Genomic DNA, 16,865 nt, shown 5'->3' with positions numbered 1-16,865 from the left:
CACAATTTATTTTAGTTTATAATAATAATATAATATTAATACATATTGAATATCAATTAATGCTTTTAAAAAATACACAAAAATATTATTATAAGCAATATCACAAAGTGTCATATGAAAAGTGGTAATTGAGACCCTCAAATTTTTGAGAGAGAAAAAATTAGTGTAGTCCCTGAAGTTTATTTGTACCAAATATGATCCTTAAACTTAGCAAAAAAAGTAATCTAACCGTTTAAATAGCGGAATCAAACGTTGATCGTCACAACGCTTATATGTCAGTTCACAAAATTACATAACAATCTACAATATTGATGTGATAGCTCACGATATTGTTGTTGCAGTACTCGATGGACGATGATGTGGTAACTTGACTTGATTGATTATTTTAAAAAAATTAAGGACTTATTTAATTTTTAAAAATTTAAAAAAATATTTAGATTAAAATAAAAAACAATTATTAAGATATTCAATAATTAAATATAAAAAATAAAAAACTAAATTATTAAAAAAATAATTTAAGGACTATATTGAGTGTAAAAAAAGTTTAGGGACCATATTATTTTTTACAAACATTTGAGGGTTTCAAATATCATTAAATCAAAAATTATTGTTAGAATGATTTAAGCTTGTACAAGTTAAGTTAAAAATCTAGATATCATATTTCCTTATTTTTCGAATTTTCAAAATAATTTTAATGAAAATACTGAAAACATCTTTTTGCATATTTTCATATTTTCACTTATTTTTGTTTTCATTTTACAGAAATCATTTTATAATTTTACAAACAAACACGTTTTCTTCAACGTTTTGTATTTTCTAAAAAAATAAAAATTAGAATAACATGTATTTTCTAAAATCAAAAGAACCCTAAATTTAGGGTTTTTAAGCGTCCTTCTCAGCATTATCAATACAATATTTGGTAATAAATGTACAGTGATTTTTTTGGAAAAATATAAAGAATGAAATCTTTTTAAATGTTTTACATTTTAAAATCTTAATTAAATTTTAATAAATACTCTAATCAATGCTTTATTGACATGTACATGGAACATATTTGGAAGCATGGGAAATTATTAATGGAGGAAATTATTATTAACGTATCAAAAAACTAACGATTAATCTTCAATGTTTGGTAATAGCAAAAGATATTATTCGCAACGAAAAGGACTGAAGTGAAAGAGAAGAGAAAGTATTGGGTTAAGATGGAAAATAAAGGAAAGTAGAGGGGGTAGATCTGTTACGTTACGACAAGTGAGGGAGGAGAATATCTCAAAGGAAGATGGCTAGCCACAAAAACCGGGGCCGAAAAACGTATTATAGATTTTCACAATCGTATATTAAGGCTGCCACACGTGAGACTTTCAGTCATTTGAAATTACAAAATTTCAAGACATCAAATAAAAATTAAATAATTTTTAAAATTAATTACATCATACATTCTCAAAATATGTTCTTCCTGAATTTTTGAACATTTTGATTTTATCTCATAATTATGGCCGACATTCTAAATCAATCCACAAACTTCTAAACATTCCAAATTCATCCCTAAACTGTGATCCTCGTTTTAAAAATGATCGTCAAGCTTTTGAATATTTTAATCATATCCCTTAGTCATTCAAAAGTTTAGATGTAAAATTAGAACTTTCAAAAGTTTATATGTAAAATTAGAACTTTCAAAAATTTTAAGGACCAATATAAAATGAAGGTCATAGTGTAAAGATGAATTTATAATAGGATAATATCAAAATTAGCCACTAACATTTATTAAAATGATAGTTTTTACCCTTATTCTTTTATTCGAGAGCATTTTGGCCATAACGTTTATATATACTTTCAACTTCCTTACAAGTTTCAGTTCAAACCTTATATACACACAAACTCCAAAGCAACGCATAATTTGGTTCTTTTGATTAACTGTTTTCACATGAAATTTGGAACAACCCATGCTTCCAAATGCCATGAAACACAGCATCCAATTGTCCTTTTTTTTTCTAGTTCTCCATCAGATTTGCAGCAAAGCAAAACAAAGTTATAACCGGCTTTTTACGAGCCTAAAGCAATCTCCCGGAGTCGATCGATGTTGTTCGGTTGAGCCTTACGGAGCTCGTTCGAGTATGTTCTATGATGGTGATGGGATTGGTTTTGTGATTCTTTACTACATTCTGCTGCATATTCATCTCCCCTCAGCAGTATCACCACCTGCATCATAAACAAAGTGATTTTGCCCTTCATGCACGGCACTAGTATTTCTAAAATGTTTGAATGTTTAGAAACATAGTTGCTCGTGGTTTAGAACTTCTTGAGGCTATTTTTATACGGTTCCGGCAGGGAATGTCGTAAAGAAAACAATCCATTCACGGAAACTACGAAGAACAGCAAAAGAAATGGATGCTGCAAGCGATCATAGAGCGAATTCTACCATCTAACTTGGACAAACATGCAACTCCAACATATTTTGGCATCGATAACCAAACGATATCATCGTGTTGAAATAAATGAATCACCAGAATAGCTTTCTATGATGGATCAATGATTTAACTTCATGGAAAGTAATGTCTCTTTCCTAATGAAATGAAATGTCGGACCTTTCCGAAACGCAAAGCCGAATATCATATCGTAATTAGCATTTTTCTGAGTTCTTTCCAGTGTGCATTAATAAATATTCAAGAACTTCTAAAAGTCATACCCACCTGACTCATTTGGGGACGAAGAATAGGAGACTGCTCGATGCACAAAGAGGCAGTCAGAACCATGCGATCAACCTCCTCTGCATCGTAATTGTCACCAAGGGAAGGATCTACGAGCTCTTTAACATCATTCTCATCAAGAAGAGGCTTTGCCTAAAAAAATTAAAAAGGGTAAGTAAGGGGCCTTTATGATTCGGGTACGGTTGATCATAATCTCTGTAACGAAATGTACCCATATCACAACGCTTTGCTGTTGATCATCTATAGCTTTCCTTCCTGTTATGAGCTCCAAAAGCAGAACTCCAAATGCATAGACATCAGTTTTCTCGTCGACTATGCCATGCATGGAGTATTCGGGTGCAAAGTAGCTTCATATCGACAAAATAAACGTGTCAGCATTATGACAAGAATACTTATTAACTCGATAAAGATACTCTAGGCTTACAAACCCGAATGTGCCTTCAAACTTCGACACGTTGTAGTGTGTCCACTGTCTAGGTAGCCACTTGGCAAGGCCGAAATCGCAAATCTGGAAGAAAAATCGGACGTAATCAATAAATGGAACGGACAAAGGAAATCAAATACAAATGCAAACAACTGCCAGACATTCATGACCACAGATCATTAGGAGCTTCGTCAAATAAATGTCATAATATGCCAAAATAACAGGACAGATATAGCAACACTATTATTGGTAGATCTTACCTATATATGTCGACAAAAGTGATTATTATAGTATATTTGAGGCGCCTAATAGAAACCAAATAACAGACAATTTTCCGACAGAAAGGTAGTGATATTAGATCTCATAAAGCAAACACGACACCCATGCATACTTCAGGGAAGGATATTGAGGCAAAAAACTAGATTTTCATAACTAAAACATGACACGTAATAGTCTAAGATTTTCACCGTAACTGCAGCTACCTTTAGAGTGAGCACAAAGGAAGGAAGCAACGCATATCCCGCTAATGCTAGGTAAACGAAAACAAGCTATTATTGGGTGATTAATTTGACTTCTTTCTGGTTCGAAAAATTACAAAACATAGCACATAGTTAACACAGATAATATCCAGCTTACAGAATATCAGTTCTAGCATTTTACAAGGAAATGCATTCTCTTTTCTTCTCTCCGCACGTCAGTTTCGTGATTTCCTTTTTATTATGAAAAATACAGATGCAAGCTACCTGAGGCTCAAAGTTCTCTGTAAGAAGAATATTATCAGCCTTGATATCTCTATGTATAATCCGCCTTTCACAAGTCTCATGAAGATATGTGAGGCCATCTGCTGTACCCAAAACAATCTTATATCTTTTACTCCAATCTAGTTTAACTTTTGAATCTGGATAATGTTAAAGAGTCAAAAGCATCAAAAACTTATCATAACGACTCGAGCAAAACAATGTGGATTAGGAACAAACCGTGTAGAGCTGATGCCAAACTTCCCAACGGAGATAAATGAAAGACAAGGTGCATTCCTCCTTCAATGCAACATCCAATCAACTTGGCGGTGTTTGGATGGTTTACATGGGCTATAATGCCAAGCTCTGATAGGAAAGCTGCTGTCCTCTCATCTGGGTTCCCGCTTGTCAACCGCTTTATTGCTATGAGATTTCCATTCTTCAACCGACCCTTGAAGACTTCAGCATAACCACCCCTTCCGATTATGTTCTCTACAAGAAATCGTACCCTTATATTAATCTACACAATTGTATCAATGTCTATTAATAGTATCATTAAGCATCCTTGCATAACTTCACATTTTGCAAGTGCTAATCGCCTTGAAAATGATTACATACCTCGGTTAAAGTTGGCCGTTGCAACTCGGAGCTGAGATATGCTGAAGTTCTCTAAAGAAGATTTGAAGCTGTATAACTCTCTCAGCATAGGGCTCTCCTTTGTGCTCCTGTTCTTTCTCGATATGCTGAAGCGCTTGTCCGGTTTTCTTTTGAGTAATTTGAAGATTTTCCTCCAGTTTGAAAGTGCTGCTGAATGTGTACAACGAAGTTCTGCCTTGGGGCTGCCATCAGGAGAAGTTATATCGGATTCCAAGCCTAATTCTAAACTGGCCTCTATAACTCCTGTAGGAGAAGATCCATCTTTTTTCTCGTTTTTTGCATCCAGTGCCCTCAATTCTTGAATAGAACAAGAAAGAAAACTGGTAAGAGCTTGAACTAGAGAAACACATCATCACACACGAATCAGATAGGTCGCAATACCTTGGGCCGATGAATATATAGAAAGCTTTTTCCCTTGCCTTTTATGTGCTGCTCGAACAACCCCGCCTTCTGAGTTCTTATCTCGCCTCTCACCAGAACCAATGGAGCTCTCACTGGAAGACATAGATAACGATAACAAGTCAATAATCAGTCAAAACCGAATAAAACTGGAAATAATTGAGCCTTCGTTTCTACCAGGATTCAGGATGCGTATAAGTAACTTTGTTTTGGGAGAGACCATTATAGCATTAAAATAAAAACACATGTCAACATGGAAAATCATCATCACACCTATGAAAAAAAATCGAAAAGCTCCAAACCAGATTTAATCCAAAAGAGAAAGAATTTGCAGAAAATAAACAAAAATCCTCAAAATTGATAAGCTGAAACTCACAAGTGCCAAAAATGATTATGTACGAACTAGAAATCACAGCATAAATAGCATCAAAACCAATGTTCTCTATAAACAGCACAAAGGAAAACGAATAGGAAAGGGAAAACGGTAAAAAGAGAAGCTCTAGTAAACGCCAAAAGGGAACAAAACAATGGCTACCGCTCAACAAAATTACTATGAAAAGAGAGAGAAAAAAAACTCTTCTGCTAACATCCATTGATGAATATTACCAAAAGGAAAGAACTTTCAGCAAAACGAAGACAAACCCATAAGAAATAACATGAAGGAGAACAAAAACACAAACAGTATGCAAGCATTCAAGAAACATAAGGGGAAAAACACCCAAATGAGAAAAAAAATACATACCTCAAAGTAGCACGTTTACAGGCATTAACATCAGCCATGAACATACTCAAAACAAGCAAATAGTCCAAATGTGATAGACAGAGAGTAAAACAAACAAGTACAATTTGTGGTTTTTCTATAACATCAAAGCCATGTTCTTGTGTCCATATTTTGGCCCCTCAAAACTCAATACTTTTCTCCAGAAAAGGGGCATATGAAGCTTAACATAGCTTTAATTGTACAAGTTTCCATCTTTCTCTTTGTTTTTTTTCTCTATCTCCCTCTGGTTCTTTTTTTTTTTGAACTTTTTCCTAGAGGAAAGTAGAGATTTTTCACGAAGTGGGACTACTTACAAAACAAACATTTACTTTTGTTTTGTTGTTTTCTATCTCTCTTCTTACACGAGTCCGCAGGAATCGCTGGTCTGCTGTGGTGGGTTGGCGACATGTGTTAAAAGCTCTGCAGCGGCTTCTGCTTTCAACCTTAAACGCTCGAAACTGCAACCAGGCAGCTTGAAGGACCGAATGTGAACGTTGGTTTTTTCTTTTTTTCGGTAAATGCAAATAAATCATAATTTGAGGCCCTTTGATAAATAGGATTACTAAACTTATAATTTACCCTAAATCTTATGGTTTTATTTGTCATAATGTTGAATTTAATCCTTAATGATTACACCCTTTATTAGTTTGGGTCTTATTATTTTTATCGAAATTTCACTCATTGATCTCTTAAAAAGTTATGTCATTTTTAGGTAAAATATTAATTAGACTATTAAATTTTATGCTAAAAGGCATCAAAGGTCCCGATACTTTATAAAAAAAACCAATGTGGTCATTATATTATTTTTTCTATCAATGTGACCCTCCAACTCAGAAAATAAACTCAATGTGACCATTTGACTAACTTTTTTGTCGTCGACGATTATAGTATTGGAGTGCCAGTTCACGGTGTTGGGCAGTCTACGATGATTATCTATCACGTTAATCTGTCACCCTGGACTGCTATGTCAGCACAGTGAATTGCCACATTAGCACCGTAACGGTCAACGACGAAAAAGCGTTGGTCAAAAAAATATAAATATGAAAGTTTACATTTTTTATTATATATATATATATATATATATATATATATATATATATATTAATGTATTTTTATTATGTGCTCATGCCTTCATAAATAAGCATTGAGTTTGCATACTTAAAATGAACTCCTTTTTCCCCTATAATAATTGAGCTAACCATGTTCATTTATATTTTTATATGAAGTAAATGAAACGATAAATGAGGCTTTTTTAGGGAAATTAATTAAAAAAATAGTGATTTAAGGATGTTGAATAATTATAAATGGTAAAATGGTCCTCTGATATTAGCGGTTTTGTCAAAATATCATGTAATGGTTTAGGGTTGATTTTGAATTTGAAAGTAGTTGAGAGTTGTAGATAATTTTTAGGGTTAAATTTTACATTTTACGAATCAAAATGGAAGAAAATAAAAAGTAATAGTTGGAAATGAAAATACATTTTGATACAAATTATTATAGGGTAAATTACACGCTTAGTAAATAAACTATCAATTTTGATCCGTTTAGTACCTAAACTTTCAATTTTTTTAAAATTATACCTAACGTTTAGTTTTTGTTTCATTTTAGTATCCCGTCATTAAAATCTTAATGGATGGGCCCATTGGTCGCCACTTCTAAGTCGTCGGTTGTCACACCCATTAGCCGATAAAGCCCAAACTTTTCAGTCTGCAACTTTTCGATCCTTGAACGTGATTCTGGCATTCGTTTCACCGGAAAATGTCTCAATCTCCCCAAATCAGTAATGGACTCTCCGGCTTATTCATCCTTCAATCTCCATCGCCAGCTGTTCAATGGGCCTGAAACTGGACTATGTTGGTCGACTCGTCATTCTTCGCGGTATATCATTTGGATTGGTCGTCCGTCCACCAGAACTATGCCTAGTCAGCCAGTCTGTTAGTTTTTAATGACGTGTACTAAAATGAAACAAAAACTAAACGTCAGGTATGATTTTATTTACGTGGTGGACATCGTTAGAGAAAATAATTAATCATTCTAGTTATCATCTTTAATCAAGTTATAAGTGGTGGTGTTGATATTATTCTATATCAATCACAGTTTGGATTACTAATGATTCTATACTACAATCAAATTGGTATTATTGATTAGGAAAATCCAACAACGCTCACCGCCAAACGCCGCTAATTTTAAAGGATTTAATGTATAATTATAACTTATTTAAAAAATTAAAGATAAATTATTTAAAATAAAATATTAATTACATTATTTTTCATAATTTTTTAAACTTAAAAAAAAATATGAAAAATAACACAAGCAATATTTGATTTTAAATAATTTATCTTTAAATTTTTAACTAATTTATAATAATATGTTGAGTCATTTAATATTTAAAATTTTATAAATTAAATTAATAGTGCCCAGTGATACTCATTGTCTGTGGTGCTCGTCGAGCGTGACAAACTCATCCTATTATTTATCAATTAAAATTTGGATTATTATTAATTCTATGTCGTATTCAAATTGGTATTATTATTTATCAATTAACTAATACACACATGCGTATTATAGCATCGTCACTAATACACACATGCGTATTATAACATCGTCACTAAGACGGTATAAATATAAATTAAGGTGGTGTTTGTTTTTGCAGATGTAAAAGGTTTGCAGTCTGCGGACCACATCTGTAGGCATCTGCAGCAGAAGAGGTGGACCAAAAGTCTGCAGTCTGCAAGAAGAAGACTGTTTGTTTTTTAACGTCTGCAGACTGCTAAAATAAACTGAAATATAAATAAACTGTTTTTTAAACTTAAAAGAGTTTTGCAATACTGAAATTTAAATAATTTTAGTTTTACAATACTGAAATTTAAATAATCCATACAACTACAATAATAATTTTTTTAAAATAAATTAATCCATATTTTAAAATAAATCAATCTATACTGAATAAATTATTTAATAAATAACCTTATTAAATTAACGTCTGCAGTCTGCTAAAATGAATTAAAATATAAATAAATTGATTTTTTAAACTTAAAAGAGTTTTGCAATACTGAGATTTAAATATTTTTAGTTTTACAATACTGAAATTTAAATAATCCATACAACTACAATAATATTAGTGGAAAATTTCTCATTTACTCTTTAATTGTAATTAAAATTTTATTTGAATATTTTCAATAATTTTATGCAATTATGCAATACTTTTAATTTTTTAAATATATATATTCATAATTTATTTTTATAATTATAAAAATATTTTTAGAAAATATTTTTTAATTTATCAAATTATTTTATGATTATTTTTTATTTAATTGTGATTATATTTTAAAATTTTAAAAATATAATTTATAAATTTTTATATTTTAAAATTTTAATTATCAAACAATGAAATCATTTTTAATATATTATATGTAATCTGACACATAATAAATATATCAGATTCAGAAAGTGAAGAGAGAGATGACCAATTGCAAGAAGTTTTCAGGTTCCCCTGCCCTATGTAGGGCCTCCCATGTCCCATCAGTTCCCCAATCTCCAACACACCCTTTCCTTCTATTAAGGCATAATAACAGTTTAACCCTCCAACTTCTTGAAAATACCATTTCCATCCCTTCCATTTTTTAGTCTCTTTTGGCTCTCAATTTCAAAAATGAAGGGGCCAGTGGACTAAGGGTGGTCAAAAATGAAGGGACACTCACTTGGATGCTAAAGAAAGTTTATGGTTTTTGGGGCTTTCTTTTAATTTGGGATTTGAATGATTAATTTGAGACGTCGATGGACGGAGAATGGTCGAAAAAGAAGGGACAGAGGGTGTTCGAAAATGAAGAGGCGTTAGCTTGGATTTCAAGAATAGTTCCAAGCTTTGGTTTTCTTTTGATTTGATGATTAGATGGTTGATTTAGGGTTTTAAGGTTTGCATTTTAGGTGTTTTTAATTTTCTTTTTTTCTTTTTCTTTTAAGTTTTATATGACATTATATATAAATAAAATGTCATGTCATCCTGGTGAATAAAATAGGAGTAATTCAAAAATTAACTAATTAAGTGATTAAATTGAAAATATATAAATTTTAATAATTAAAATAAGAGTGAAAAGTAATTGAGTGATAAATAATATAATTTATCCTTATTTTTTTAATTAAAATACATGTTCAAGTAACTTCTAATTATCTAAAATAGTTTATCATGATTTAAAAGGTGAAAAAAGAGATAGTTAAGTTAACGATTTGTGATTTATTTCTTTTAGTTTAAACGAAAAATGATCGATGAATGAAAGGATCATAGTGTTTTCAGATTGTTTTACGGTTAATGAAATAACATGACACTTGTGATTTAACGGTTTTATTACGGGCAATGATTTATCTCTTTTATTTTAAATATATAGATTTATTGTTCCATTATGGTAAACTTTTAAAAATAATTCAACACTTACTAATTTTAAAAAAAATCACAATTGTCGTACAAGTGGTGACTACAATAACATCTGTTATATCTGTAACTACGATAAACACAACCGAAAACGCTGCTGCCGCTACAATTTAATTCCTTAACTAGCGTTAACAATTCGTACTTTCGTGTCACAGCCGGTGTGAAAGCTACAGATTGTTCGGAGTACCCTTTCGTATAAGCTATTCTTGGCTTGACGATCATGGTCATGGTGGTCTGCTTTAGTTGGAGAAGAAAACAGAAATGGAAAGGAAGACGTATTAATGTGATCCCGAGACCATTTCTTTTCCATCACAGAAATTATTTCTTCATCATATATTCTTACCCATTTTCTTAATAAAGACAACATATTTGACATTGGCCTATAAGTAGGGATGGACATCGGTCGGGTTGAGTTGGGTTTTTGGTCGATCCGACCCGAAAACAAGGAGTCCTCCACTCGAGATCCGATCCAACCAGATCAGACCAAAACAAGATTCCACCCGACCCGAACCCGACCTAATATAATAAAAAAATATTATTTTTATTCCATAAAAATAGTGACTTAATTGAAAAAATAATATATAGAGGGATATTATTGTAATTATTCCTAAATATATATAAGGTAAAATTATATATTTTTTCCTGGCCGGGTCGAGTATTTTTCACCCTAAACCCAAACCAGACCCGACCCGAACATCACATTAAAAAAACCCGACCCGACCCGACCCGAACCTAAAATTTATTTAAAAAACCGACCTGGGTCGGGTTCGGGTCCCATGCCCATCCCTACCTATAAGTAGGAACGTGAATGAATCGAGTTTGACCAAATACAATTGTATTCGTATTTGTTCGTTTATTTTTAAAAGTGTTCATATTTATTTGTCCAGTGTTTGCGAACATGTTCGTTCGCTTAGCATTTGAAAACATGTCCGTTTAAGGTTTATTTATTGTTTGCGAAAGAAAAATGATGAAATTATACTAGTCTTTAAGTTCCTTCGACTTCACAGTTTGAACTCCAAATATCACCTTATGTTCAATTTAACCCTTACTTTCACCAGTATTAAAATGTAAAAGAATAAAAGAAAAAGGAGGACCAAGTGAATGAGCTTATAAACGAGTCAATAAAATAAGCATGTTTGTAAATATAAACGAATCGAACACACCTATGTGCGTGTTTGTTCATTTATTAAATGAGCGTAAAAAAATTGTTCATACTCGCCATTTAACTTAATGAACAAACATCATACGAACGATTCACGAACAATTAACTGAATACTTTATTCATTTACACCCCTACCTATAACTATATGTAAGTAGAAAGGAGAGAAGTTTATATATATATATATATATATATATATATATATATATATATATATATATATATATATATATATATATATATATATTTGACAAATATGAAACAGAACCTTGGTTTAAGATGAGGCCAAAAGTTACCTTTAAGCTATACTTTGTCAAATTGTTGGGATTTCTTTATTTCAACCTCTACCTAAAACTCACATGCACAGTTAGACTGATTCCAAGTTCTCCATTGCCGCCCTTTACAAGAAGCCAAAACCGGCCAAAGTATCCAATAAAAGCTTGATGATGAAGTTGTTGTTCTGATCAATTTAAGTGGAAAGATTGAAATCTCCTTCCATTTCTCTTCAATGTCCTCATCTCAGTTTACTTTGTTTGCATTAGTATCAGTCTTAACCTCTGCTGAGATCAATATGTCACCCTCATATTGCCTAAAGCTCTCAAATGAAACCCTTGTGAACGCCTCCTGTCCACTGAACTTTGACATCCTCAAAAAATTTGTGTATAGAGACTCTGCAGGGTTCACATAATGTCGAAACATCATGGAAGGAATTGATTTGGGCCGGTCAGAGTATCTCCGGACGAGTGAGTACTTTGTTCCCCCTCCCGAAACTTCCGTGGCATGCCGGGAGTCATACCGGCTTCTACGAGGTGAGTTTGTAACCGATTTTGATATCGAAACTTCTTGCGGATATAACGTGGAATGGATTTCCGAAGCCTGCATGAATGTAACATCTAGAGCACAGTTTGAGAGCCTAATTCGTGCCATATTGTACCAATTGAGATACTACTGTACTCAGTCTCTGGATGATAGTTTTACATGTGGACTGTGTACTAGAAAGTTGCTCATAGTTAAGGAAGTTTTCCTCGATGGCATCGATGACGACGCTGCACTGAATATCTCGGCTTGTTCGAGGTACCCTAATATGTATACGGCTGCATTTAACCATTTTGGTCCTGCTGATAGAGCAACCGCTCAGTGTTAGTTTTCCATAGCATCTAAACAAGAGAAATTGAGGCCGAGCCTTAGTCACCACCGAAGTGTACTTGCAGGGGCGACGGTTAGTTCTGTCGGTGGTATACTTGGGGCGTTTTCATTCTGTTCCTTATGATGAGACGATGTAGGAAAAGTGTAGAGGCGAAGAATGATTCGGATACGGATGAGACTAGTTTGGTTTTCGGGTTCGGACTGTGTAGCAGAAGTACTAGTCTCAAAAGGTTCAAAATTAAGGAGATACAGAATGCTACAAAAAAAATTTCGGGAGAGAACATTATTGGAATGGGAAGATATGGGAATGTTTATAGAGGGATACTACTGGACGGATCCGAAGTCGCGATAAAAAGGTTGAAGAATTGTTCGGTCGTCGGAGATGCAAACTTTGTACATGAAGTAGAAGTCATTGCGCAAGTGTAAGACATGTCAATCTTGTTGCATTAAGAGGCTTCTGCACTGCAACGGTGCCGCTGGAAGGGCATCAAAGGCTAATCGTTTGCGATTTGATGCGTAACGGAAGCCTCTATGATCATCTTTTCGGATCGGGAAAGAAGAAACTTAGCTGGCCTATTCGTCTCAAGATTGCCCTCGGTACCGCAAGAGGCTTAGCTTATTTGCACCATGGGGCTCACCCTGCCATCATCCACAGAGATATCAAAGCTAGTAATATACTTCTGGATGGGACATTCGAGCCGAAAGTCGCCGATTTCTGCTTGGCAAAGATCAAGTCCGAGGGAATGACACATTTAAGCACAACAGTAGCTGGAACTCTAGGCTATGTTGCTCCGGAATACGCCTTGTACGGCAAGTTAACCGAGAAAAGCTACATTTACAGCTTCGGGCCGTGCTTCTCGAGCTCTTGAGAGGTAAAAAGGCATATGAAAACGACGAGGGCTGTAAATGGATCAGATTGTTAAGATTTTGGAAACTGGTTTTCAAGCTCGTTCTTTTTTAACAGTTACGTGGATCTCGAAATGATGGAATTCACCCTGCATGAGGTATTGATTGCTTCCATCAGTCAAGTGATGGTAAAGTGTGACGGGAAATTCATCCGAATAATAGTCAATGATACAGCGGAAGACATCATGCCCGAGACCTTATATGGAGATAGTGTCGGACTTCAACAGGTCGTAGGCGACTTCTTGTTGACATCGGTTAATTTTACACCACAAGGAAGCCAGCTTCTTCTTGTAGCTAACCTGACCAAAGATCGACTAGGACAATCTGTTCACCTTGCACATTTGGAGCTCAGGTACTGATTTGTTTTCTTTAATAGCATGCATAGTTTCATACTCTGATAACGTTCCTGCACAACAATTAGATTAATCGATCCGTAGTATGCATACGGAACTGGTATATATATTTTTTAGTGTAGACACTCATTTTTGTCTAGGTCTACAAAAATATTATTATTATTATTAACATATATTTACACTTATTTTTGCAGGCTCACTACAAAAAAATCAGTGACCCAACAGCCCAACACAAATTACAGACCCGACCCAAAACCCAGATGGTTTAGCCAACCCGATTGATCCGAACTGATCCAAATCGGCCCAACAACCCAGGATCCGACCCGGACTCCTAGGTTTCTAAAACCCTAAATTATCAAGATGTCACTGCCAGTGAGTTCCAACTTCCTCAGCCGCACGTGCACTGCACCGTCTAAATCTCCAGCCGTCGCCGAGTGCTTCCCGAGCTGATCAGAGCCCATCCCTCCTCTCGAACAGTGACCACATCGATCACCATCAATCAAAAGAAATCATATCAAACATTAAAAAAAAAATGAGGCAAGTACAAGAGATATCCCAATGAAAATCTAAAGATTTTCAATCAATCTCCTCAGTTGCAGGGAAGTCAGAGATACAAATATAACGAGGAGAAAGAGGAGAAGAGGGGGGATTCATTTGGGGATTCGATGAGAACCCAAAACAAAAAAAAGAAAAACAGAAGAAAATTAGGGGAAGAGAGAGTTTCGAACAGAAAAAAGAGAGAGAGGGTTTTGAGAAAAAATAGAGAAAGAAGGGGAACCTAACAACCATCGATATTCGAACCATACAAAAGGAAAAAAAAGCGAAGAAGAATAGGGGGTTCTTACCTCGATTTGGTGCTGGAAATCCAAGAGCCTCGTTTTTTCGAAAGATAATATCCAAATCTAGGGTAATGGGTGGCTTTTAGGCTTAAAAATGTTGAGATATGGGTGGAGGGGGTTGAGGAGAATCAGTTGAGGGTGTTTGGGTTCCTCCGGCCGCCGTACATCGCCGTGAGGTGCCACCGACGACGGATGCTTCTCTCCTCTCCGATGAGGGAGTTGAGAGAGTTTGAAACTCTCTCTCTCCTCCCTCGGTTTGAAACCAAACGAAATGAAATGGTTAGCCAATTTTGGCTTTATTTTGGGGCTTATATAACACTACCAAAACGACGTAGTTTTGATGGGAGAGGGGGTCCCCGTTCTTTGTAATCTCACGATATGGGTATGAAATGAAGTTTACGTTGTTTTGTTCTGAACCTTTATCTTTCCACATTTATATTCTAGTCATTATCATATGTATTATACCATATTTGTTTATATTTGATTATGGTTTTAATATTTTAAAATGTTTTATTTTAGTCACTAGTTTTGTATGGTTTGTATTTTAGCTGATGTTCTAATTTGACCATGAAATTTGTAAATATTTTATTTTAGTCACTGTTTGGCATTTAGGATTAACTATTATTTGCTCCTTGGTGTTTCTGTTTATTTCATTTCAGTCATTTATATTATTTTTGGGTTATTTTCATTTTTAGTACCTGTACTATTTATTATTTGTGATTTTGGCTCTAGATTATTTGTAATTACTGTTTAGTCCTTTGACTTTCTATTTTAGCTATTTTAGTCCTTTAATTTTTTTTGTTTTTGCTATTTTGGTCATTTAACTTTCTGTATTTATTGTTTATTCCTTTAAATTTCTGTTAATCATATTTTAGTCCCTTAAATGCTTATTTTTTGTATTTTATTTTGGTTTGTAATGTTTACTTATTTTTATTTTAGTCATTTATGTATTAATGTATTTTACATATTATGTGGTTATTTGTATTATGTAAATAATGTTTTTAGTTTCATTTAATGTAAACATTTTATTTTATATTTTTAATTACATTTATTTCCATTGCATTATATCCATGGATGAAATATTCGATTTTTATTTTCAAGAACGATATTTGTAGAATGGGCTTGGAAAGCACCACTTGATCGAAGTGATGTAATCCAATATAGCATTCGAATCAAATACGAACTTGAAATAAATCAATTATAGTTTGTTAATTATTAATTCATTTCATTTTAAGTCGAATATTGCATTGAATGTCTCTAAATAAATTTATTTCATTTCATGTAAATTGTCGATCTTCATTCTACATTTTATATTCGATTCACTTTTTTTAGTTAATCAATTTATTTTGTTGTATGTAAACATGGATTTTTTTATATTCAATTCGCATATTTATCGATGAGCGAATATTTTTTTACGGATAAGAAATAGTTGAAATAGCTTTCGCGACGGATGATTGCTAATCTCGAGATTTCTTTCGAGTTAAAGAATTTTCTCTAATTAATTGATTCAAAGCAAATTAATTAACTTTAATAAAGGATCATATTTTAACTTTATTTTCGATTCATGATTTCCACCATTTACGATAACGTGTAAGCGACACAATACCAATTTTGGGCGTTGTGGGGTGCTAATCATTTCCCGCGCGTAACCGACTCCCGAATCATTTTAAAACAAACCTTTGGTAAACGCACACCAATTTTCGTATTAAAAAACAAATTTTCCTTAAAATTATTTTAAAAGACGTTTTTAGGTATTCGACCTACCTAACCCAAAGGTCGATGACGACTCTATTCAATTTAATTCAAATTAATCCAAAATCCTCCTATTTTTCAAAATAAAAAGTAAAATAATATTTAATTATTTAAAAAAATGGTTACGGACACGTAGTTTTATGAACAAATGAACTTCACCTGTATATGAAGTCAAGCCGAAAGTAAAAGGCGTTTGGTATGTATTTTGGTTCAGGACAACGCACGCAGGTAGCGGAGTACCTGAAGCATTGCTGAGCCAAATGTTCATAAGCGATGAAGATTCATCGAGGAGGGTATCAGTTTGCTAGTCAGCCGAAAGTTGGTAAAGCTCCTGAATGGAGATATCCAGTATTTAAGGGAAGCTGGCAGGTCAACATTCATCACGACGGTTGAACTCGTGGCAGCGAAAGGTCCGGATTCGAGAACCTAACTGATTTAATTGGATGTGATTTGACAATGTTGTACAGTTAAGGGGAACTTTAGAAGTTTGGCAATGCATTTTGCCAAAGCCTGTTGCTTTTATTTGTTGCATGAGTTGCACTTGTTGACTGCTGCAAAGCGAACTGGCACTTGGAAATTGTTATTCCGTTTTCTGA

General features: G+C 33.7%; 2 protein-coding genes and 1 pseudogene across 2 annotated transcripts; 2 read left to right on the top strand and 1 right to left on the bottom strand.

The window, feature by feature from the left end:
- Positions 1-1,875: 1,875 nt before the first annotated feature.
- Positions 1,876-5,876, bottom strand: LOC120201153 (receptor-like cytosolic serine/threonine-protein kinase RBK2). Its single transcript, XM_039201819.1, has 9 exons — positions 5,668-5,876; positions 4,908-5,020; positions 4,488-4,823; positions 4,110-4,361; positions 3,876-4,030; positions 3,137-3,216; positions 2,920-3,055; positions 2,691-2,840; positions 1,876-2,199 (listed from the first exon to the last, which is right to left on the bottom strand). The coding sequence occupies exons 1-9, from the start codon at positions 5,709-5,711 to the stop codon at positions 2,044-2,046; spliced, it is 1,422 nt and encodes a 473-aa protein (XP_039057750.1). The 5' UTR covers positions 5,712-5,876; the 3' UTR covers positions 1,876-2,043.
- Positions 5,877-11,781: 5,905 nt separating this feature from the next.
- Positions 11,782-13,380, top strand: LOC120201159 (annotated as a pseudogene).
- A 22-nt stretch (positions 13,381-13,402) lies between these two features.
- On the top strand, positions 13,403-14,886 carry LOC120201158 (phytochrome A-like). The gene is made up of 2 exons (XM_039201825.1): positions 13,403-13,677; positions 14,604-14,886. Exons 1-2 carry the CDS (start codon positions 13,403-13,405, stop codon positions 14,884-14,886), a joined length of 558 nt encoding a protein of 185 aa, XP_039057756.1.
- Positions 14,887-16,865: the final 1,979 nt, after the last annotated feature.

Source organism: Hibiscus syriacus, unplaced genomic scaffold (genome assembly GCF_006381635.1).
Source record: "Hibiscus syriacus cultivar Baekdansim isolate YM2019G1 unplaced genomic scaffold, ASM638163v2 tig00007041_pilon, whole genome shotgun sequence".
NCBI lineage: Eukaryota > Viridiplantae > Streptophyta > Magnoliopsida > Malvales > Malvaceae > Hibiscus > Hibiscus syriacus.
The sequence above is the reverse complement of the archived record's forward strand: the minus strand, read 5'-3'. Positions and strand labels throughout refer to the sequence as shown.

What these genes read in the sequence shown, in the direction of transcription:
- LOC120201153 (XM_039201819.1), bottom strand. Translation starts at nt 5,711, where the DNA reads ATGTTCATGGCTGATGTTAATGCCTGTAAACGTGCTACTTTGAG. An exon ending in TATATATTCATCGGCCCAAG is followed by an intron (nt 4,824 to 4,907) that starts GTATTGCGACCT and finishes GTTCTATTCAAG; the next exon opens with AATTGAGGGCACTGGATGCA. An exon ending in TTTGGCATCAGCTCTACACG is followed by an intron (nt 4,031 to 4,109) that starts GTTTGTTCCTAA and finishes AACATTATCCAG; the next exon opens with ATTCAAAAGTTAAACTAGAT.
- LOC120201158 (XM_039201825.1), top strand. Translation starts at nt 13,403, where the DNA reads ATGGAATTCACCCTGCATGAGGTATTGATTGCTTCCATCAGTCAAGTG. An exon ending in CTTGCACATTTGGAGCTCAG is followed by an intron (nt 13,678 to 14,603) that starts GTACTGATTTGT and finishes GGTGGCTTTTAG; the next exon opens with GCTTAAAAATGTTGAGATAT.